This window comes from Phlebotomus argentipes, unplaced genomic scaffold (genome assembly GCF_947086385.1).
Source record: "Phlebotomus argentipes unplaced genomic scaffold, Phlebotomus argentipes genome assembly contig_5, whole genome shotgun sequence".
NCBI lineage: Eukaryota > Metazoa > Arthropoda > Insecta > Diptera > Psychodidae > Phlebotomus > Phlebotomus argentipes.
In genome coordinates this window covers 1,348,514-1,373,508 of record NW_026776165.1, presented here as the reverse complement: position 1 = coordinate 1,373,508, position 24,995 = coordinate 1,348,514, and the positions used below count along the sequence as shown (strand labels likewise).

At 41.8% G+C, this 24,995-nt stretch overlaps 1 protein-coding gene across 17 annotated transcripts in view; it reads left to right on the top strand.

Annotated features, from left to right (window-relative positions):
- LOC132256221 (protein muscleblind) overlaps positions 1-24,995 on the top strand; it is a 153,312-nt gene that overhangs the window by 59,102 nt on the left and 69,215 nt on the right. Inside the window, exon 3 of one of the 17 annotated variants that reach the window (XM_059752506.1) lies at positions 3,895-5,897. The exons of the other annotated variants lie outside the window; for them this stretch is intronic. Coding sequence (XP_059608489.1) covers positions 3,895-3,924 — 30 coding nt within the window. The 3' untranslated portion in view covers positions 3,925-5,897. Of the gene's footprint in view, positions 1-3,894; positions 5,898-24,995 lie in introns of those variants that run through there. 17 annotated transcript variants of the gene reach the window in all.

Here is a 24,995-nt window from a genome sequence, read left to right as displayed (position 1 = left end):
GGCCCCACAGTGAGAGAGTGTCTTGTATGCAAAAATATTTACAGACATTTTTCTCCATTGATTCCATTGAGTTGCACACAATCGGCCATTGCATGCTCGTGAGCTTTGTAAGCTCGCGAGAAAACTCTCCCCCATCCAATAGTGCGGGTTGAATTGTGCAAATATTTTCTCTTTCGACACTGTTTTGCCACCCTTTCGTGCTCCTCACACACCGCCCAACATGAAGCTCAGGGCAGGCGACTAACAAATGACAGAGTTATTCCATCGCTGAATATTTCCACTGTCATCAGCATCTATCAGCTGAAGCGATAAAGTGATACTCCATCTCGCATTGACAGTGCTGCCGTAGAGGGAAAAAAATCAATATAGAGAGCTTTCTCCTCAGATAAAAAGCACGAAGAAGTCAATTTAGCTAGGGGTGTCGGCACATCCGGAGGTGTGAGGGGTGCGAAATGAATTTATTCAACTGTCACGATCGCGATTATTGCAATGAAGTTGAAGTTGAGTGTGTAAATTTGCAATATATCTCACTCTCTCCCTCTCTCTCTCCTTCGGGAAAAATTGAAAAGCTAACTCATTTCCTCATTGAGACCTTCCCCAGAGCTTTTTCACCAGATATTATGCGAGGACTCTGCAATGTGATGTGTAATCACATAGAAATCTGAACTGAGAAATGAACTGTGTGCTCTGAAATTGATGGTAAAAGCGCTGTATTAGTCTGCAATTTCCTTTATGTCATGAGAGAAATCAGGGTATTAGAATCATAGAATATTATTGAAGTTGTTTTGAAGGGTCGGAAGAGATGTTTTGTAACCGCAAACAGAGTTTCTCGACGACAAATACACACACATAAAATTATTAGGATGCCTCAACACTTCGTGACAATGATGCAAAAATATTATGAATAGCATTTGAAAGGATTGGCCTAATCCCACTGTTAGTGGCCTTGTTTCGTGTTGATCTGAAGATTGACAATGAACCGGAAAAAAAACATATAATTCCACTATGAAATGGCCTGAAATGCGCTATATTGGCATATTTACAATATCGCCTTCCAAATCGGCTCGATTTCCAATTAATCACTACACATCGAAATCGATAAATTGGTGATTTTCATCCGCCGAACAATGATTGGGGCTCTGGCAAATTGTTGGAGAAATCTGTCACAGGATATGACTGGTGAAATTGCAACAGAACTCTGACGCGTGTCGAAGTTGTCGCGGCGCATGGAGATGAACATATTTGCGGGTCGTGATGCAGTATACACCCTCGGTTGTATAGTTCTCATTTTGGCGGAAACTATTCACCAATTATTGCCAATTGTTTTCACATATTTTATCCTTCATGCGGAAGGATGAGCGAGAGCTTTTCCCTGTGTGACAAATTAATCGCGCGCGCGCGCCCGTAGATGGTGTGATGGTGGTGGTGGGTTGAATCCTTTGGCGATGGGGGTGCAATTTTCCGAAATGGTTGCAACATAAAATTGCAAAGTGCGCGATGGTGAGAGGGAGAAATTTCCATACACGTTTTTACATATCACTTTATGAGAGAAAATGCATATAAAAATATTCAATTGGAGGGTGGTAGTACGCGGTTGGGGTGGAAATAATTTTGGGCCAAAGGAGGAAGAATGTCTCCTTGAGAGGAATTCATGTGGTTGTGAAAGGCAGCCAGGGAAAATATCAAATTTCGATGAGTCATAAAAATTCAATATTGTCCTTTTGGCTGTGCCGCAAAAGGAGAAGAGGGGAGGAATGAGTCCAATCCTCCGTTGAATGCGTGGTGGCAGTGCCACTGGGGGTTGCGGGGGAGGGTGAGATAAAGAAAAGCGATGAAAACAGAGGCACTCTGTGAAAGACTACAAAACATTCATAGTTGAATGTATGACGGAAAAAATAATACTATAAACTATAAAAGGAAATATTGCATCCCCAGAGCGTCAGAGGGTTGTTTTCTTTTTTTTCTTTTAGGCTAAGGGAAAAAATTGCCTCCAACTTTTAGTGAATTCCCTCCCACGCCTCTTGGCTTTTTATGGGGTTGTGGAAAGTTTTTCCTTCGTGTGGCAAAACACTAAAATACTTTTAGAGCGACCCTTTGCCATATATGCGCTAAATATTTATCCCTCATCCCTTCGGCGACATGTGATCCAATGGGAAAATATTCCCACCTCACGTGTGCAGTTTTTCCTTTCTTCATCTTCTCTCAGAGATTCGATGAAAAGGTGCTTTATTTTGATTTTTCCCCAAAAAAAACGCTTTGATGAATTTTTGCCTCCGGGCAAAAATGGTCACATTGAATGGATTAAATGACAAGGGATGTATTCTCCATGGCCTCCACTCTTTCTCGTCTTTTATTGGAATTTTTTCCTCATTGAATGATCCAAGAAAAGTTTCTTTTTCCTTTCCCATTTTTATCCAACTTTTTTTTCTTCTACCCTTCCCCACCTCAGGACAGTTGACTCCTTTTCTGTCGTCCCCACACAAAAGGGGCGGCCTTTCCACCCACGCCACATACACTCTTCATATTCCACGGGTGAAAGAAAATCTGTCCGTGATTGCAGAATGAGATAACATCCATTGTGGAGCTGCTGCACTGCGTCCATGGCGCAAAAACAACCTCCCCACGAACGGGTGGGGGTGGGGGTGTGGATGGATAAAAAGGGGAGAATTCTACGGAGGTAATTTGTCAAATGATCCAAAGTTGCACATATTGGGTGAGCACAGCTGTACTCCAACTATCAAAATATATCACTCAACTTGCGCGCATCAGCACGGAATTTTATTTTAGCGCCCCAGCACAACACTTTGTGGCATTTTACAGCGCGCACACGAAGAGGCACTTTAATCCCCGAATGGGAATGGCTTGGATTTATCGTGGAGGGCATGAAAAGTTGAGTTCTAAAAATTGAAAATATACTCGAGTTTTATAGTCACAACTGGAGTGCATGACATAATATGAATTGAAATTGAGAGAAAAGCTTGAGAGGCCAATATTTTGAGAGATAAGAGAATGCATTGCATTCATCCAGGGCTTAATTTTGGATTTTGTGTGATGTTTTTATGCTGAATTGATGCATAAATTATCCACTTTTAATTGATCCTACATTATTAATTATAAACACACACAATTAATCCTCTAATGAGGAGCTTTCCGGATACTAAATAATTTTTAAATCTCCTTCACGTGACGATGTGGCAGTGTGAGAAGTACGAAATTTCCCCAATTTTCCTCAACATGGCAGAGGAAGATATTTTTACGAGTGCCAATGAATAAATCGAGTATTGCTATAAATTTGTCTTTCCACCCAATTTGTAATACATCGTGACGGCAAATGCGGAAGAATATATTAAAGTGTCGTGCTTCTCTTGGCGAGATGATTGAGAGGGAGGCCAAAATAGCCTCCCATTGAATATTTTATTTGCGTGAAATATTGAAGAGCGAAGAAATATGGCCATAAAAGGTCACGATGGGTGAACATTAACTCGAGATGCAAGGATCCGAATCGTCAGTGTCATTCAAATTTGTCGGTTTCACTCTCACTCTCCACTTGCTCTGTATCCTTTTTTTAGGGCTCGAGTGGTGTGAGATAATAAAAATGTTGATATTTTGCGGGGTTACTTTATTGGATGGAATGCTGTGTAGAGTTCTCTTAGGGGTGCTTTCTGTCGTTTCAATTGACGGTAGTATTCTTTTAATTGTGCACGATCTCTGGGAGCTTTGAAGCTCTCTTCATTTGGCATATTCAAAAGATTTCTTTTTATAGACTCAGAGGGTTGCGATTGTGGGTATAAATTCTGTGGGGATGAAGTGGGGGTGGCACTTGGAGGAGTGGATAGGAATCAAAGTGATTTTTCTCTGTATTCTACAAAAAAAATCTTTTTCTTCTCTTTCCAGGTAAGCACAGTGAGAGGGAGAAGCGCATGAGGGGTGCGAGAGGGTAGTTTGGCCGAGAACTAGGCAGATTCATTTCATCCCCTCGTGCAAAATCCCGGAGGGTGGCAGAGACTCACTCTCATCTGTGTCGAAATTTTGGCTGCGGAGGGTGAAAACATCCACTTTATCACTAATATATCTGAATTATGACTCTGGGTATTTTCCTTCTTTTCTCTCTCTGAGGTAAGTTAAATCTGCCATGGAGATATAAAGAAAATTTTCCTCCGTGGCAAAGGAAATCTCAATGTATGGTTGAGGGGCTTAATGTATTCACCCCCTCGCGTATCCAACGAGGCCCAAAAACACATAAAATGTCTAAGTGTATTGCGGGGGATGTTGGAATTTTCTGTCGGTGGTGGGTATAATTTTCTCTGCGTGATGTCTTGTACCGAGAGATTCCGCCCAACTCAGACTTCCGTCTCGGCCAGAGGAGAAAAAAGTGTATATACACACACCCTCGTAGTACCTTCAGGGGTGCTCTTAATCGAAATATATTGATGCAATAAAAATTGTAGGCTCCTCGTGGAGATCTTGCTTCAGCATCACTCACTCCCTCTCTCTTTCCCTCACACTGTCCAATCGCGAGGGACGGTGAGATCTAATATCATGTTTAATGTATCGCATGAGATATTCCATACACAATAGAGAGACAAGACCCAGAGTAAAACGCCACGAGATTAAATTTCATTCTGAATTACACTATGATTTTATTAGGTATGTTTTTGGGACAGATTATGGCTTCGGGGTGTATAATTTCCTGATCTTCTACGTTAACTTTGAGTCCGCGTATCTCACGAACGCTTTGTTCGATTGCTTTCAAATTTGAAAATGTGGTTTAAGAGGCTAAAAACTATCTTTTGAGTGTGGGTTTGTATGAGCGCTTATTTCTTCAAATCATATTATTTTAAGTTTAAAACTTTTTAAGTTGAAAAAGTGGAAACATACATTAGTAAAGCTATCAAGGCTATGATTTTAGCTTCGTTCCACTGATCCTTTAATTTATGACGAAAGTGTTAGATTTTGCCTTAGAAAGTTTATCCGGTAATTTTATTCTCTCTAGGTTGTCTGAGCACACTTTTTTCCCAGCTTTCTTGCGGTTTCTCTTGGGTAACTTCTAATGAACATGCTCACTGATGCTTTTCTCTCTGGCAAAAGTTATCCGAAGGACGATTTAAATGTTTTAAAGCTCCTTCTGTTTCATCTTCATTGTATTTATCTCAATTGGTAAGGTCAAACTTAAGGGCATTGTGGAAATTTCCTCCTCACCTGACGCTCACAGCTTCACCAGCATTTTTGACAGTCTTCCTCGCACCTTCGGCCACTCCGCCCCAAATCTTCGGCTATTGAGCGAGTGCGTAGTGGGAAATTTCCATTTTCATTTGCATACATCCAATTTTGGCGAAACACCCAAAATCATCCCTGTGGTCCATGCTCAATAGGTCACTGGGGAGTCTGCCAGGGTATCTCTCTCTCGGCTGAATTTAAATATCAGCATGTCTCAACATTTTCTTCGCCTCCTTCTGGCATGGGAATGAGCCTTGCTATCGGTCCCACGCATGTTTCTCTATATATCTCTGCAATTTCGTGGGGCGAGAGTGTTTTTTTTTCTTCCCCCTGCTCTTGTGCTGGCTAGAGGGTTGAATTGTACTCGTGAAATGGTTGTTTGGGAAGCGAGGCAAAATTCCCATTGTCACATAATTGACCGGAAATTCCATTTGAAAGCAGTACGAGCCCAAGAGATATGAGAGGAAGGTGCACACAATAGCGAGGGTCCTTTGCAGAGGTTTCTTTCTTCTCCAGCCGCGCACTATTTCGCCGTGCGGGTGTGGATGCGAAGTCGCGAGCGAGAGTGGCTCTTTTCTCAGGTGTTTTCCCGCCAAAAACCCACGTGGCCACGAGGGATGGGCCGCGAAGGAGCTGTGAGAGATAAGAGGAAAACGCGAGAGAGGATCTGGTGGTGAAAACTGATTTTAAATTTAAATTACTTCCTCACTTCGGCACCTTTTACTTGTACTTTGGGCGTGCGATTCTGCGACGTTGAGGGGGGGAGGAGAAAGACACCCTCTGCGTCTCAGGGGAGGTTTTTCTTCCGGATGGTGTGGCAGTGAGTTGAATGAATTCTATGTAAATCACTCCATTTCTTCATGTTACTTCGCTCGCCCAAGGAAGGGTTCGCCGTTGACGCGCGCGGGGTAAAAAAGCAGAGCCGAGATGAAGAAATGTCGGGGAGTGTTGAAAACGACGCCGTCATACATTAAAGCGGATGGGGTTGAAGGATCGGATAAAGGATTTATTTATTCAAAACCGAATTCCCGAGTTGAAATTCTGGCTGTTGCGAAGCAGAAGGAGAAAGAGTGAGAAGAGAGTTGGCAAGTGGCAAAAACTTAATTTTAATCACATTTTTTCTCACATAAAACTACCCTTCTCAGTTCCACTCTCGCGAAGATGCTGGCGACCGGCGGTGTTAGCAAAGGTCTTCAGCAATGTGGGAGTGAATTAACTTTTATACCGTCGCCCTGGTACTTTTTTTTCGATCTCGAAATTCAGTCTGCCTCGGAAAAATCATTGTTTACACTTTCATCGTGCGGAAGTGGAAAATTCCAATTCAAATATTTACCCAGATATTGTGTGTCTCTTTTTCACGGCGCGCCCTCAAACCCAGCGAGGCTTCATTTAGCCTGATATTGAGAGCTTTTTGCCCCATCGCTGCGCGATGAATATAAAACAAAATTGAAAAGCTTCCATCATCTAATGCACCCTCACACCAAATGCTATAATTAATTTTTTCCGTCTCAGTCTCTGTGTTTTGTGAAATTTATTCGCTCGTGATGATTAAAATTGATGCTGTAATTTATGGTATTTGAAGTGTAATTCTGAATGGGGGTTTGAAATGCTGAAAGGGTGTGTTTGGTTTATCAATGAAAAACACACCCTTTCAACTTGTGAACACTTCTCAATCTCCAAGTCTTTCTTGCTCGGCGAAGCAGTCATAAATTCTACCACTGAAGTGAATGGAAAAGCGCCAGGAGAGGTTTTTGAGGCATTTTAAACGTAATTAGAGTGTATATTTTCCTAATAGCTCAGTTTTTGTATAATAAATTTAATACTTTTTAGTTGACTTTAAGATGTTTTTAAGAGATACTTGAGAGAAATATGAAAAGTTTCTTTTGCGCTCACAATTCAACAATTTAGTCTGAATAACATGTTGAAAATTGTCTCCTATTTTGAAGCAAAATTTCCATACCTCGAGCTTCAACCGCATATTTGAGGTGTGATTTTTTGCTGTGTGACTCTTCTCAAACATCGTGGAATTGACTTGGTGGCTGTAAATAGAGCAATTATTGCTTTTGTTAGCGCCTCAGGAGCGTGTTGAAGAGATGTTTCTCTCTCATGCTGCGGGAAAATTGTTTGTGTGTGAATGACGCAGATTTTTCGTGAAAGACACATTAAATTTAACACATCGCACGCCCATCTAATTTTAGTAAGTATAACAAGCGAAATGGTGAAATTCACACAAATCCCAAAACGATGTAAGTTTGTCTGTTGGCGCGCGGGTGGAGAGACTTTTCCTCGGGTTTTCTCTTCCATGAATAGAGAGAAGAAATTCATCTCGCGAGGTGTTTTGCTTGTTGAGAGGCGCAATAGACAACATCGCCGGCGATGAGGATGAATTGAATAATTTGACAGTGGAGAGACAATAAATCACAATCACCATTATATTGACATCGGTATGGGGAGATCATCATAAATCTGCGGGCGAGGGGGTGGATTTGGGGAGTGCGGGGCACGTTGGAATTCCATAGGAAAACAAGACGCTCGATGGGGTTAACGAGAAGCTCCTTCATCTGAAATTCATGGGCGTCACAGAAGGATGTTTTCCCAAGAATCTTCCTCGCATGTCTGCCAAATGGACACATGAAGAGGCTAATAAGCTGTGAAATTTTAAAGTTCCGTCATTCTTCTTGATTTATTAAGTTTCTTCCATGGGAAACTGTCAGACAATTACGAAGCAGAAACATGAAGTGTGAAGAGTGTCAAGATACCTTAATTGAATTCTGTATGTGTCCTTTAAGGGTGAAATGAAGAAATTATATTGTAGGGAAATGTCACTGTATTTCTGGTACTTTTCACCCTCTGAATGTTTGAGGATTATTGGGAGCTTGAGAAAAAGGGTGGGATTTTAGAGCATCGTAACTCCTCTGAATGTTTACAATCTTTCCCGCTGGGCAATAAATTTCTTGGACGCTGAGACTTTCTCACGAGCTTATTTGTTGCACTTCAAATTTACCCATCGAATTCTCTGTGCTGTCAGGTGTGGCGGAAAAAGACGCCAAAAAGGACTCCACCCCCCAATAAATATTTAAATGTGCAGAGAAACAAGCAATTTGACACGGAATAATACTCTTATCGGGGTGGAGCAGAGTCATGGTCAGAATCACGTGAAATGTTGCGCTCTTGGCTCTGGCAACAAATTCATTTGTTTCTGTGCTTGGGGTTGAATTGCATTGGAGAAGTTTCACCCTTAAATTATATGTGCAAGAGGTGGAGCTTTCCAATGGCGAGGGTGGGGGGGGGGGGAGAAAATCTCTCCTCAAAAGTGCACACGAAACATTCGCTGATAAATCGAATAAATTCGTGTTTATGTTGAACATCGTGCAGAGCAATAAATTTCAATTAAAAGAAAATTATATGTTTACTTAGCCAAAAAGAGGAAAACTTTCTCACTCTGCACACATAAATTGCCACGGAGCTTTACCCCCAGCTCTTCTCCAAACCCAATTTTCCAGCCAATTCGACTGGACGGCGGGGGTGTAAAATTTCACGGGATGCAAACAGCAGAGTTCTAGGGGTGTGAGAGTAAATGAGATAAATTTTTTGGCGCGGCGCACACAAAAACAGGTGGGAAAAAAGCCTCGTGGTCTGTTAATCCATTTGTCGAAGAATGGATATCGCCCACGGGAAAAAAGGCGCCACACATCGAAAAGGAGATTTTGGATTATCCTTTTTCGGCTTTCGCAGGCGTATTTATTCACCTTCACCCCCTCCGGACGCACCATGGAGATTCACCGCAAGAAAAGAGGATGAATTAGAGGTGTTAGTCGTAAATTCTCGTAACAAATAAAATACAATGGCTATAGATTTTCGAGGGGGGGTGCGAATATTTTCACAACAATGTACCTTTTCATCCCACACTCCGCTTGATTACGTAGTCAGCAATTAATTCTCGTGAGAGCTTTTTCCGTGGAGTACAGAAAAGTCCTCTTGATATAAGCTTCAGTTCATTTCTCTGAAATCGTGTGACCGTGAAACATTAAAATAACTGGACAAATTATGAGTGGAAATTCATGCTGAAATGGTATAATTTGAACTTCAACTGTAATGCAATTTTCCATGTGGTAGACAATATACTTCATATGAAAATTGAACTAATTGCAGAATTAAATTCATCATAATTTTCCCAACAACTCCACCTCCAAATGCTACACTTGCACCATGTTCTCGGCGATATAATAAATAAATATTGCTGTGTGCGGTGACAAAAGTGTGGATGAGGAGAGCTTTTTCAACTTTAAACTTTCTCCCATTCGCTATATATGCTATTTTGCAAACGATAACAAAGCTCTGGATGAAAACTAAATTCTGCTGATGGAGGAGACAATTTCGCATGTGTGCAATGGGGATAAATTTCCATTTAAAATTCATTGGGAAAACACTCACCAAAATGAAAATGCACAGAGAAAAGTATTGACAAGGAAATTAATGTGTGCACCATTTGTGCAGCATGAGATGAGACATTATGCTGGAGGTCAATGAGAGGACTATCAACGTCATTTCATGCTCTTCTTATACTGTTTTCTTACTGTAATTAATGGAAAAATGTTTCCAACTTTTGTGCGTATGCATTGAGATATAGAATTTGAAGGTATTTATTGAAGATTCATGAGATCTTTCTCGGGCTTAGAGGGTTTCAAATAAGATAAACAAACACTATGTCACTAAATCCAAATCGTATACTTTTCTAAAGAAACTATCGTGTGATTCTTTGTGTTTATATGCGATTTTCTATAGATAGAAAAAGTCTTTGAATACAATGTGTGTCCTAAGTTACACTCGTGCCAGTGCTCTCAATGTAGATGGAATGGCTCTTGAGGAGAATTTTCCAGAAAGCTCGCCTTACTATTTCTACACAACATACATGCAGAATTTCCCACGTTAAATCTCCCACTTTCTGGCATTTCTGGCGCGAAAATAATCTCCCAAAAGTGCCAAATCATTGTCATTGGGTGAGAAAACATGGCGAGAAATGAGTGTAAAAAGCTCAATTTTGTCTCAACAATGTAATCCAATGGGAAGCACATGCAGAATTGTGTGTGTGTGTAATCCACCCCAGCAGTGGAAAATTCATCCTTCCGCCTTGATAGTGAAAATCGTGATGCGAATGCATCATGCTTTTTTCGGGGTTGGGCGGGAGGCGCGCCCTCGGGAGAAAGAAAGACGGCAGAGACTCCGCAATTGGAATTTTCTTTTCCTTACAAGATGCGCGCGGGGATGAGAAACAGACGGCAAGATGCAGACGGAAATTCAAGAGAGTGAGAGAGAGAGAGAGGGAAAAGTTAAGGATGAATATCGGGAAAGGAGAGGCTAGAGAAGCAAATGTATGGAATTGATGTTGTGACTGGAATGTGATTCGAATTCATGGGGTAAAATCCACCCTCTCTGCCTTTCTCCCCACGGCATCAAAACAGTGTGCATTGAAAATGCAATTTTGAGGGTTGAATTCCACCAGCAAATCGATTGCATTGGCAAGACAAGCCGAAATGTCCTGACTTTGGCAACAAATTCGAAAGATAATTCATTATTCATCATCTGCCAAGAGAAGGAAATCGTCTCTGTGTGGGTGGATTAGGTGGATGGACTGGGGGTGAATTTTACATGGAGACTTATCGAATTCAGCCAGAAATTAATTTGTCGAGGAAGGAAATTTGGGAGGATTTCAAGCATATGTTTGCCAAAACTATTCTGTAGCGATGAGATTAAAAGTTTCCATACAACCATAAGATGTGATTCAGGCAAATAGACGCGCGCGTGTTTGTGGCATTTGAAGTAGTCTTCATTTCTTTTGAAAGAGTTGTTATACAATTATGGGAAAGCTGACCTCTGAGAAGCAAACTTGAATGGTTTTGTGTATTTGTTTGGTTTCCTAACTAATATTCACTGGAGAAATTCAATGGTGGAATTCAAATCCCAGAGAATCTCATCAGGAGAGGAAATACAATATTTCCACACAAAGTGATATCAAAGGAGAGAAGCGCATGCTGAAAATCTGCATATATGCAGAAAATCATGTTCACATTTCACGTCGAAAAATTATATTTCCACTATAGAGCACAAGAATATTGTTTTCTCTTGTGAATCCGTGTTGAAATCCCCAAAACTGCCTTCGCCTCTTCTGCTATGTGTCTTGAATAAATGTACAAATAATTTTCCTCATTTCTCTATTGTGTGAAAATGTGTATTAGTTGATTTTCTCATTTGTTCATTTTCATTCATCAGCTCACACCCAGAGAGTCTTTGTCTCAGCCGCAGGATCACTTTTATTCGACAGAGTGTGGGGAAGCTGTGAGTTTGGGGAGTGGAAATTGTGGCTTTGCTTTTCTGTAGCTACAAAATGAAATAATCAACTTGGAATATAATACATACAATTGAGGAGGAATTTCAACTCACTCACTTTTTCCACCAGCAACTGAGGCATCATCTGAAAATGGATCATTTTCTCACTCTCCTCACGCCGTGTTCTATGGTTGATTACAAAACACACGGAAAGTGACGATGGCGCTGAATTTAATTCCAACTTCACTTTGGCGCCATCCGGAAGCTTTCGTATATCAAAAGTGCGGAAGGAGGGGAGCTTTTGGTCGCCCACCTGTGCTCGAATGTTCAGCATCTTTCGCTTTTCTGCGGGGTGAATTGTGAGGATAATACACATTCAAGTATACGACGAGTTTGTGTGATTGACGCACTTCACAAAGGGAGATCACAATTGATAATTTCTCATTCAATGACATCCCATCGACCTCGTACATGTCACATAGGGGGAGAGCGAGTGTATATGTGCGCTTTGGCAGATAGTGCGGTTAATTTCAGCAAGTAGTTTTGAGTAACAATTGCCAGAGAGCGAAAGGGATGAAATGTGCAGATTTTTGCTTTGCAATATATTGCGACAGTTCTAAGCTTGGTATTGTTTTCGAGATGAGAAGGACACAAACAATTAAAAATGTGATCAACACGACAACTGAACTTTAATACAAAAACTTAAAACCGCCATAACTCGGTTTATGAAAGTTAGAGCGCTTTTAAAATTAAAACTCATCGTTTGATCGCTAAAATACAGACGTTATAATTAATTTCAATATGACTATGACTTACTAAAGGGCATCGTGACATGTGTTTTAGGGGAGGGAAGATCGAAATCAATCATTGTAACTGAAAAGACACATTAAATCAGTTTAAATTTGCATGACTTTTAGAGCTATCCTCGCATTTATCGAGTGTTTTCCAGCACTTATGTTGAATTATTGACATGAAATGATCTAGCTTTTCCTTTGTGTTTCCTTTAGTTCGCAAATCTCTCTTTTATATTATTGAAAAGTGAATCAAGTGGCAAAAGCAAATACATGTAAACTTCTCGCATTAGTCACACAATTATTGTGTTATACAAGTGAGATCATAATTCCTGAAAAGCATTGCAAATGCCGTGCATTCAGCCCCATGAGCTGATCAATTTCACTGTGCATAGAAGCTGAATTTCATCGTCTATCGATGGACGTTTATTTAGTGCTCCAACTGCGGATTGATTGGATCTCAGCCGTGGGGTGACGATGGCGCCGGGGAGAGTCCACTGGGGAGCCCTCCAAATTGATCAAATATTGACAATTGTCGGAGTCCATGGAGCCGCGCGCGCGCTCACCAGATGGTCGACACCGAGTGCCCGGGCGTGGATGTGGAAAACATTCCGCACTGGCAACAAGCCTCAGACATGGCTATTTGCTCAGCCACCCCGCGGCAAAAGCTGCCGCCGCTCGGATGTTCCGGCAAAAATTCACACAAGTGCCAAATATGGTTAGTGTGCACGCACCAATATTAATATCAAAAGGAAATAAATAGATTTTGTAGGCACGACTGAAAATCTGCGTTGCTGAATATATGTTGAAATTTTAAGTGGATTATCAATGAAATCCATGAGAAATGCATAAAGTATATTACAGTGGAAAAAAACACGATCCTGTCGAAAGTAAAACACGTGTGTTTTTCCACTCTTCTCAATGTATATAAATATATATATATATAGCTGAAAGCTCTTGAAATCCAAACTTTATGCTGAGGAACTTTGTCGAAAATGTCATGGAGAGTAACAAAAACAGACAGAGAATAAGGAGACAATTTCCATTGATTATCGAACAAAGAGGGGGAGAGAGAGAGAGAAAGCGATTAAGTTAAACTGCTGGACGGGGTGAAAAAGTTTTGCAAACCCACAAAGTACAAATAGAGCTTTTGCATAATCTCTGTGGCACAATTACATAACAATTTCGTGTCAATTGCAATTGAAACAGAAATCGCAGAAAGAAGTTCTCCAACTCAATTTCCCAGACTTTCTCCTCTCGTCATTGTTTGTGGGGTGGAACGAGGGCATTCTTGGGAAAATTGAAGAATGTTTTGCCAGCACAAATTGCACGCTATGCGCATTTTTCACGTGCGGCGACTGCAATTCCACAGGGGTTGAAAATCTCCGTATTTAATATCACATATAAACAGTAAAAGTCTCTTTGGGCGAGGCGACAGAGTGAGAAATAACTAGAAAATATGATATGAAGAGAGGAATATTGTTGTCAAACGAGAGTGTGAGAAATGAGGAAGGAAATGAACAAATTTGGCTCTTTTTCTGCCCTATCATTTCCACCCACTTTTGCGCCACATTTTTTTTTTCTCTCTCCTCCTTTTGCTCATGAGGTCTTTTTTTTGGCTTGAGAAGCACATCCACACTAATAAATAAGCATAAAATATGCGTTTCTGTGAGGGATTTCACTCCTCTTTCTCCCTGTTAATTCTCTCGAACCAACCGAGAGTGAGAGGACTTTTCTATGGGGAGGATTTTTTTTTAAAGCTTCCCCGCAGACTACATCTTTGCTCCTTCCTCACCTTTTGTCCCCGTTGAATTTCATCATTCTCAAACTCGTATGAAATGGTAGAGAATGAAATAATTGAATGATGAAAAGTTGGTGGCATTTTTTGTTGGTCTTCCTGCTTCTTCTGGGTTGAATTTCCTCCGCTGAGAGAAGCGAAGGGGGTTGAAAATTCCAGACAGAGAAAAGAGAAATCCTCAATTAGAGTTATTTCGGATATATATATGTTTTTACTGGTGCACAGCTTTATCTTAAGGAGCTTTAAGAAATTATATATAGAGGAAATTGTCTGTCCAAGAATAGCACATTGGCATTTTGTCCCACCCACACGAGCTTCCATTCCTCAATTTCAATCAGTATTGACAGATTTTATTTTCTCCGAGGATATGTTCTTTATGTGCTCTGTCATTTTGGGGGGGAATTGTATTGCTGGAGGAATGAAATTAAATGGTATGTATTTTGAATGAATGTGATGATAAAGGAGGTATTAAAAAAAATTGGGAAGCTCTAAAACATGTTTAAGTGCAGTCTTCCTTTTGTGAGGACAGTCATACCTCGAGGGTGGTTGTAATGACAGCTTCCCCCTTGGCAGGCGCCTTGCCAAGGGGTAATCAAATTTGGGAATTAGAATACGTAGCTTTAAATAAGGATAAATCGAATTAGGTAGAATTAATGGAAAGAAGTTGAGAGTTGTGGAGAAGTTAATCAGCTAAATAATACTTAATTGCTATTTCTCAACTTGAATTATGGGGTTTGTTTAAATAAATTTGCTTTATTGTTTCTCGGAAAGAGAGTGGGGAAAAAATGAAAAAGAGCAGGAAAAGATTCTTTGCACTGTATTCTACAAAGTATTCAAAACATAATGCGGCAAATGGGCTTTGGATTTAAATTCTAAAACCCCGTGAACAACGACCGTTCTTCTGAACTCGTGATTTTCTGCCCGTGGAAAGGAAGGTTCGTCCCCAGAGTCTCTGATCTACAGGAAAAAAAAATCGTCAACACAACTTTAATCGGATTAATTTGAGAGGGGAAACGACTGGCGAGATTTTGCTGAATCTATTTCCCAGAGAGACGGAGAGAGAAATTCAAACGAATATTCAACCTAACAATGGTCACACAATTCATGAGATGGTGGAGAACTGGGAAGAATTATTGCCATTTTATTTAGTCTCCTCCTCACACCATCACTCTGCCACCCCTTCAATAAAGTGGAAGCTTTGCGTGGCATTTACCACTAAAAAACAGAGAGAGAGAAAGAGAGAGAGAGGACTGGCTGGGTGGGCTGAAATGGCGATGAAACATTTTTGCAACCCTCTGACGACATTTTCCTTCCATGTTGGCACATTTTCTTGGCATCCGCGAGACAATTACGACGCCCGTGCGCCCCCTTTCGCGCAAGTGGAGTGTTTGGAGTTCGAAAATAATTTTATGACATTTGCTCAAGGCACAGTCGTTAAAATTATGCAAATATCTCAGCCAGTGCTCGCAGTCAAAAACATTGTGCATTAATTAATATTTTAAATATCTGCACATACATGCAGAGAGACTATTAAGAGTGGATGTTTTTATTGAAAATTGACGAGCTCGCTAATTTTTGTTCTCTCCTCTCCACAATTCATGCTGCATATTTATATGATGTGCGCGTGTTTGTTTGGCTGAATGATATGAAATGTTGCATTGAGTGGCTATTTGAGCATTGTCGAAAGTGCATTGCTTTGGGAATTAGGAGAGTGTTCATTAATGGGCTTTGGATATTTTCTGTGGAAATGGAAGTGCGTTTTCCGATGGAATTCATCACCACAGTGCTGCCAATTAAAATCCACCGGAATTGCGACACGGGATGAGGAAGTTGGTGGGTGTTTTTGAGGATGAAACCGGAGGTGAAGGAGTCCCAGAAACAGAGGGGGTGACGAGCTGACACGTGCTGTCTGTGTAATGAAGAAAGCGTCTCTTCGTCGCGTATGAGAGAGTCGTGACTGGAATATAAGATTGTCATTTTATTTTTGCCGACCAAAGGAGAAAATTCAACTTATTTCTATCATCCCTGCACAACACCCTCATCACCGCACTCACACATTTCCTTGCCGCTGGCGGGAAAAATCAGTCGTCCAGAGGTTCAAAAAGTTACCAGATGGCTTTTAAGTCTCACCAACTTTTGCGCCCATTCAATTCCACACCCAGCATCGCACCGAAAAGAGTATTACTCGCGGAAAATGTCGAGTTGACGTGGAGGAATTAAATAGAGAAAAATTTTCAACTAATATCCTCTTCTCGCTCATACGCGCAATGATGGCCAAAGGCCTTTGGTTTGAATGTTGAATAAAAAGTTGCCATGTAGTCAGTGGAATAAAAAAAATCCGTACCCAGAGAAAAGAGATGCGCGGGAGACAGAGGAAAAACTGTGGGGAAACTCTATCTCTCTAGATCCAAAAGCATTCCCACTCGGACGCATCTGAACAAAACCTCGTTACCATTTTTTGATGAGATTCACACATTTCCATGTTTTGGGTGTTTTTCCCAGGCCCTGCGGCGAATTTTCGCCGTGATGGAGAAGAGGAGAAATTAATGGATGAACAAAACAATTGTCACTGTTCGCCATTGATATTCTGCCAGTGAAACACGTCGGTGCTCAACAAAAAATGTAGTGAGACGAAACCTGGGAGCTTTTTCCTGTCCACCACGCCCGCCGATTTGCGAGATTGAGCTTTCGCTCAAATCACACGGAGAATGCCAATGCGATGCCGCTGGGTGCGCTGAAGGTGAATATCTGTGGCAGATACGCGCGCTAAATATACACCAAATTACTTGAATTTGAACCCCACAAGAGTGGATGAATGTGATCAAATGTGTCGCTTTAAGGGAGAAATCTCAACGTTACCTGACACTTTCGATGGTTTTTGAGAGAGCTTTGGCACTTCCACATTTCTCAGTTGCACACCCCTTGTTTGCAAACAGGCGGAAAAGAGTTGGGAAAAAGGGGTGACAAAAAACGGTGCACGGCAGAGAATTTGTGGGAAAGAGTCCTCAGTTGGGGGGCGGGGGTTGAGACAATGGAGTGCCCGTGTCCGGCGATTTCTCCCTCGGCAGCGCGGGGAGGATGAATTGCAGCCCCTCGAGCTTTCGAATATGCGACAAAAGTTGCCACCCAATTGTTGGGCGGCTAATGGAGGTGACTCTATTGTTGTGCCGGCGCGCAAAGATGGGGGGTGTGTCGCCTCAATATGTAGTTAGTTGGATTCAATAGGTTTTTGTATTTTCTCAGCAGTTAATTTGCCCCATTTTCCAACCCTCCCCGTTATGGTTTTTCTGCCCTGCACACAGTCTCGCTTTTGGGTCTATCACAGGGCGATTATTTGGGTTTTGTGCCTGGGGATTTGTTCTCTATTGGTGCGTCTGCAAAAAATGTCTGAGAAGGCATTTTTGAATACGGGTGAAAGGGTTCAAAGAGAGTTCTCAGAGCTTCGGATTTCCGCTTCATTGAACGCAATGCTTCAAGAGGGAAATTGATGCTCAAGCCATTCCTCAAACTCGCACACGCATCGTGAAATTAATCCTCGTGAGCGGTGTTGACCAGAAGCCACAATGAATTTTCCCACAACGGTGTAAAATCACTGCAGCACAATCCTCACTTTGGCTGTGATCGCATGGTGAAGATGCGTGTCCCAAAGTGGGCAGCAAAGAGCCTCCCTCCCGCAAACAATGAAATCTCATTTAAGGATCATCCATCAAAGTGTCGTCCATGGGAGTGAAATCACTCAATTACGTCACGGTGAACAACCCTTCCGCCTATTTGACTCCTTTCACCCCACCCCCCTTCACCCTGCCGGCAACACCCGGAGAATTTGGCCGGGCTTGTGATGCCCCAAAATGAAAATGCAACACAAACACGGCACTTCGAGGGGAGCAAGCGTGGTTGCAACCTTAAATCCCCTCACGCCGGAGAGCTTTGCGCTCCACTCTGTCACGGGCTTTTTCCACCCTGCGCACCCACTTTTCATCCGGCAAATTGATGATCAGCAGGATTCGTGCTCATATAGCTTTAAGTTGTGTGCGATTTAAGCTCTGAGTGGCAAGAGCGAGTCAAATGAAGAGCTTTCATGTCGAGATTCAACATAAGATCACTTTTTATACTGTTGACTGCACAAGAGTTAACATTTTAATTAGCAAATAGTCGTGAAACATCCTTGCCTCTAATAAAACAGACACAAATCTGATTAGGATATTTTCCTTTTGATAAAATATATTCTGAAAATCTGAGTTGTGATCAAAGGCTTCGTCTCATTCTGAGAGTCAAAGCGCCTCTGACGCGTCCTGTTTGGAATTCTCAGCGCAGAATGTATAAGCAAAATGTAGCAAAAGCCCCTCGTGCGTGTGTGCAAAAAGGTGATCGAAAGCAGACTCACCGCTGGGATGGAGCTTTTAATAATTGAGGCTTTTGCGCCAAAAAGTGACGTCTGATTAATGCCTCCCCAGCACCATGACGATCTCTCGTCTCGGCCAGCAACTCGCTCTGGTCATTTTTTGCACCGCCCGCCTCACTTCACCACCCTGTGGCGACAATAAACAGCGACGTGCGAATGATTTATGGCGGGTCCGGCGTAAAAATGTGCAGCGCATATGTCATCAGTCGGAGCTTTTTCCGAGAGAGCCGTGTGCGGGTCATTCATTCATTTATTTAGTGAGTGAGCGCCGAGCGGCAGTGGCAAATGCGAATTCGCCAAATTGGTGGGTTTCCGCCAATCCCGGCCGCGAGGGTGGCCCGCGGTGTGGCGGGGGGGGGAGAGGTGGTGAATTACATTTTAGTGACACATAATGTCCCATTGATAGTGTCATTAATTTTTGATGAAAAATAAATTGTGCAGTTAATCGGAAACGATACTGTGCCGAAATAATCATAAATCACGGAGACGATGTGACTCACGCATTGTTTGCATTGGCCGGCCGTCCTTTTTTTTTCCTACCCCCGCCGAAACCGTTGCAATTTTGTCGCATTTAATCTCACATTGTGCACGACATATTGTTGTTATTTAATGTTGAATGCGTGTGGATTTGTGATGGGAGGTATTATGACAAAATTAAATATTTTCACAATGAGCCGCCCTTTTGCAGCATCCACCCTTCGGCTGGATGGGGGGAGGGGGGTTGGGAGAATATGGACTATAGTTTCCGGCTGAATGTGGATGTATACGAAGTGAATTGAATTCCCCGAGGCTAGTCAATTTCAAGGCAAAAGTGTAGAATTCCTGGAGAATGATCAGAGCGTCTTCAGGTGGCTTCTACCATCTCATTCATTTTATTGACTTATCGCGTTACAGATGGGCGGAAGTCGTTCTCTATCTTCCAGTCTCTCGGCATGAAATTCCACAATTTACACACGATCCTCTGTGTTGGCGTAAATTGCGCTCCGCCGTGGCGCGTGTTTCACGTGGAAAACTTTAATGACACCCTCAACTCCCGACCACTTGGCAGTCTTATTTATGATTCTCCATGGCCCACATTGGAGAGAGCCGTGCAACCCCCACTCTCAGCCTGGCGTATTTCCCATGGAAATGCACTTCTTTTGCGGGGGCGTCTGTGGCAATGGAGAGAAATAAGATGCCATGTGGATGATACCCAGATCCATTTCCAACCGTTCCCGTGCTCAGCCATACCCCGCAATATTGTCACTTCAACCCCATAAACTTTCGCAACCCCGCACTGTCGCGCTCACGCGAATCCAGGGAATGGTTTCTGGGAGATAGAATTTATGTCCCTCTTCTTGGGGAAAACTTATTTAGCTCTCTGTGTAGCCATACTGCGTGTGTATGTTGTTTTTGATAATAACTTTAATTAAATTCCTCTTTGACGGCAATTAACCAGATACAGATGGAAAATGTTCCAAGGAGACAAATACACCCAAGTTGAAACTCAATTAGAAAATTGTATCAAAATTAAGTTGGGAGAAAATTAACTTGAGAGAGTCAGAAAGCTCTCGCTATTCGGCCAAGGCCAAGGCGAACATACTGAAGTCCAGTGTGACGGTTAACTTTACATGTCAACACGTCGTGTGTGTGTGTGTTGCAGTGATGTTTTGGGTGATAATTGAGTGATTAGCAATTGAACTATGTGCGATGTTCAGTTTGAAATTTCTGCATGGCTTCAATTTGGTGCGCGAGGAGCCAAAAAATTCTGCTCAAGAACGAGACTCTCGGCAATATTGCTACCCTGGATTATGGATCAGATGGCAGGGAATTGCAGAGTACATTGGAACACATGTTTCCGCCACATAGAACACGAGTTATATGGTTGGAAGTTTTCCCAGGGAAAAGTTGTGTGCGGGGATATTTTTTGGCAATGTGACAAGCGTGGGAAATGTTCCGTGGCGCGACTCAAGGAGTGTTGTCTAGACATTCAAAAGTAAATTTTATGCAAGCTCTTTCCAATAAATCCCACACCTGAGATATCTCCCATGCCAGAGGGATATCACGTTGAATTTTTCACACCCAAGGATGAAAATGGTGGGTGGTAAGATACATATGTCGGAATCACAATCAATTCTCCCCCCCCAAAGCCCGCGGGGGTGTTCTTTTTCCGTTGGCAAAAGCTCGACAGATTGAGAGCTTAATACCCAGGGCGAGATCGTGACGAAATCTATAATTACGGTCTGTCCAATTAGACGGTATGGAGCAGTAAGAGACAATTTGATGAATAATTGATCAAAGCCATACAGAGTATTTGCGGTTTAGTGGAAACTTCCACAGCAGGAATGCAAAGCAGTGTATTTGCCATACTTGCCCAATTATTGATTATATTGCTAGTGATAAAATAGCTGTGATTGAAATAAAGCTGAAATATGTGAATAATATTCGCCACAGGATATAAACTCGCTGCATTATTCACCTCTTTGCATTGCTAACCAGCATCCTAGTACATAGGATGGAATCGATAAAATGCGAATATGTATAGAGGGAAAAACAACGACGAAAATTTTCTCACACCTTCGAAAATTTGCGCGCTTTTCTCTGTTCACGGGAAAAAAAAAGAACTTCGACAACCACACGAAAAGTTTTCTTTTTCGCCGAAAAAAAAATCTTACTGCAACTTTCCCAGCAAAAATGCAAGATGCTGCTTTTCATGGTGGGGAAAAGCTCAAGCGTGGTGCTTTTCCGACAAAGGACAAGTTTTTAATAAAAATTGAACTTGAATGACGTGCCAGACATTTTGCTGGATTTTTATTTCCCGTCGAACTCGTGATGTGGTTTTATGATTTTTCCACTGACTGAAGACGCTCACAATGTCACACACTTGACAAGGTGAGGATTATTGTGAGATGGTGTTTCACAGAGGGATGATTTTGCGTATTCTGTGTGCAGTTTATTTATAAACTAGTCGCTTTTTGCGATGGATTTTTGGCAATCATTGTCAAATTGAATTTCAAAGACGAACTGACATAATTTCAACGTTCAAGAGTTTGAGCAACGCATGCGATAAATTGTGATTACATACTTTTATCAAATTGATTCGCGAAGATTTTGACGATTTAGTGTCATGGAGACTCCAAATGACTCTCTAGAATTTCAAATATTGAACTTCGCTGTGCATAAATATGCTTATCAGCCATGAATATCATGGCAAATTATGTCTCACAAAGAGCGGAGGAAAGTTTACAAGCAAATGAAAGACTATTTGCCATTGACGGTCCTTCTTTTCGCGACAATTCTCCATTGAGGGTGAAATTAAAGTTACTGTTTTCCATTCGGGTACCCCTTTTCCTTGGTTGCTCACACCCCTGGAAAATTTCACATCAACTTTGGAGCTCTTTTCGCGGCAGTTTTCTCCTGCTCTCTTGCGATGTGTAATGAAACTAATTAAATTTCGCTGAATTTCTGTCTTTGAATTAATGTTTGACGAAGTGAAGGGGGGTTGTGGGAGAAATATGGGCACGCCTCAGAGCTGAGAAAGTTGGCTCTACGATAAAAAATATAGATGCTCTCTTTCTGCTAAAATTCCTGACAATAAGGCTTCGGCGGAGAGAGAAAATTTCGGTGGGTTTGGAAATTGTGAAGAGGCAAGAAATTGGATAATTAAAATTCATTTTTAACTTTTCATCGCGCATTGAAATTTCATGCAATATTCGCCCCTTCCTTTTTCGCGAAAAGTGAGTTGTGGAGAATGTTGCTCAAGTTTCTCAATAAATTCTCTTGGGGAATCATTTAAAGTTTTGGTCTAAAGAAACACTTTTCCATATAGAAATGTGAGCGGGGAAAACTCATTGAATTTCTTTTTCTCTACTCTGTGTATGTGTCACATAAAAATTCCAGATTGTGCGGATAATTTTCTGTGTGACAGCAAAACTCATGAGAATTAATGGCACATTTGAATATTTCATTTCTAGCAGCAGTTTGTTCCATCCCACAAAATGCATTTAATGTGTTATTGGCAAAACTCATGCCTGTAGAATTAATTTATGATGCAGAGGGGAAAATGAGATTTGTGGCGATAGAATTCAATTTAATTGCAGATAAACAGACACTCTAATGAGTCCTCGATGGGAATTATATTCCTTGTGACAATTGCACATTTCCCGATATTCCCAATTTTTGCCCACCCACAATCATTCGACAACCTGTTGACAGGACGACCAGCTAATTTTCCCACCCCATTGCTGCCTTTCACTTACAATTTTCCCCGTTTTTTTTTTTATTATTATTGCTGAACAAATATCTGGTGGAAAATTAAAATCTCCACTCACACGGTGTGCCGGGAAAGAGCTTTTCACGCGAACACACGGGGAAATGTATGAATAATTGATTGTGCAGATTTACCGATGGCCGCTATTTGCGTGAATCTAAGCCTGGCCAGGCGAATTGATATTCAAACTGAATCAAGTGGTGAGTCGGGGGATGAGTGAACTGCCGCGGATTAAATATTAAATTTGATGATTTTTTATACAAAACGTATCCAGGAGAAATTTCCCCGTATTTTTGGACGAGTGGGATTTTGAGTTTAGTCCGATTAAAAATAAACGGTTGTGGTGTTGGTAAAAATTTTCCAGGGAACAGCAAATGAGTGATTCAAAGTCTGGCCGACATGTAATTATATAGAGTTTTTTTTTTCTTCTTATACTGAAAGCATGGGGTTCAATGGCTTTCATCAGAAAACGAGCTAAATCCTCTTGATTTTCACTGGTAAAGCCTCGCGATAATGCCCCACAATTGTGGGTGGGAAAATTCAGAGAAATTCACTCGCCGAGGGAGTGAAGAGTATCCGGACACACAGTGGAAAGAAATTGAATTAATAGTGAGTGGAGGCGCCTGGTGGCCGCACTGGCGTCTCATCGCTTCGGGAAATCGCGTGCAGAATGTTCCAGTGCGGTGCAATCGATCCGTCCAATTGTACACGGAGGAAAACGCAAAAAGAAGCACATACACACACACACACACACACACACTTCAGAGAGGGCTGGCAGACTGACGGTGGGTTTGGGGTATTGCAGTGAATGGGAACGGCATAAATATTTAATTTGTGCTTGTGAATTTTGTAAAATACCAACCCCTTCGACTCTTGCGTCACGAGACCACATGGAGCCGTGGCGCCATGAGATAGAGGGGCGGCGAAGTTCTCCAAAGCGCACACATTTTAGGCCATGCTTTTCGGGCGACTCCCAGGCGCCACCCAACGACCATCGAGCACGCGACTGTCTGTGCAGAAAATTAATACCAATTTAATCACATGAGGCAAAAGCATAGACGAAATCACTCTTTATCGCCCCAGCGATGGACACATAAAAAATATCGAAGGAGCGTCTTGAGTGTGATGATTCTCATTTGTGGTCCGGCGCTTGTGATTGTGAATGCGTGCTGTGAAAGTTGCGACGAAAGCTGAAGAAAATCCCTCATAATCGCTCGATAATCTCATACTCACTTCACGCGATGCCACTTGAAATTTCCGCCCTGTGTCCGCGTTGGGAATGCAGAAAAGCATAATGATTTGTATTGAGGCGCGAGCACAGTAAAACACCATAAATGAACTTAAGCGCTTTTGGTGAAGTGTGAGGACTCTTCAGACCAGAAAAAAGTGCGTTGAAGCTCTGCAGTTTTGCTTTAACCAACACTCCAGCTCAACTTAACGCTCAGCCACTACAAGTGGCATTTTAAATAACCCTGAATAATGTAATTGAAAGATATGAAAAATGGTTAAAAAGCTAGAAAAGAGACTTCTTATTGATGTCCAATTTGACGGGTGAATGTTGAAAAATGACGATTTTGACTTTCAGTAGTTTTCGATTCAAACGTCGAATTACGATATGGCAATTTGGGCTGCACTTATGTCGATCCATCCAAGAATGATTTCTTTTGATCTCTGCAAGTGAAGAAACATATCTCAGCCAATGTCTGGAAGCGCGGAAATAATGTGTGTGTGCGATGACAGAAATTGGCAAATGAAAATATCCACAACCACTTGTAAGGATGTGTCTTTGACTGTGGAAAGGCTGAATGAAGAATCTCGAGATTTCCGCATTGGTGAAGAAAAAAATGAATTTCCACAGCATCACATTTTCCCCACAACAGTGATTGTTCAGTGAACCTTGGCGGAGAACTTTCCTCCGCCACAATTGTCCATCGCATGAGCATTCCTTCTGCTTCGTCTCTCTTATTCTGCACTCCCCATTGAAATGCTCGGCATGGCAATATCTATTCATACGGCTGCTGATAAACTTTCACGTGAATCGACATGATGGGAAATGGTGGATGATGGAATTTTACCCCAAAAAATTCACCCAGAGAAGGTTAATCAAATTGCACTCTTGAGGACGACACAATGGGGACCTTTCTCAGAATATCATTTCAATTTGGCTAAGGCAGAGAAACATCCTGTCAACATTGAGTTACATAGCTTTTC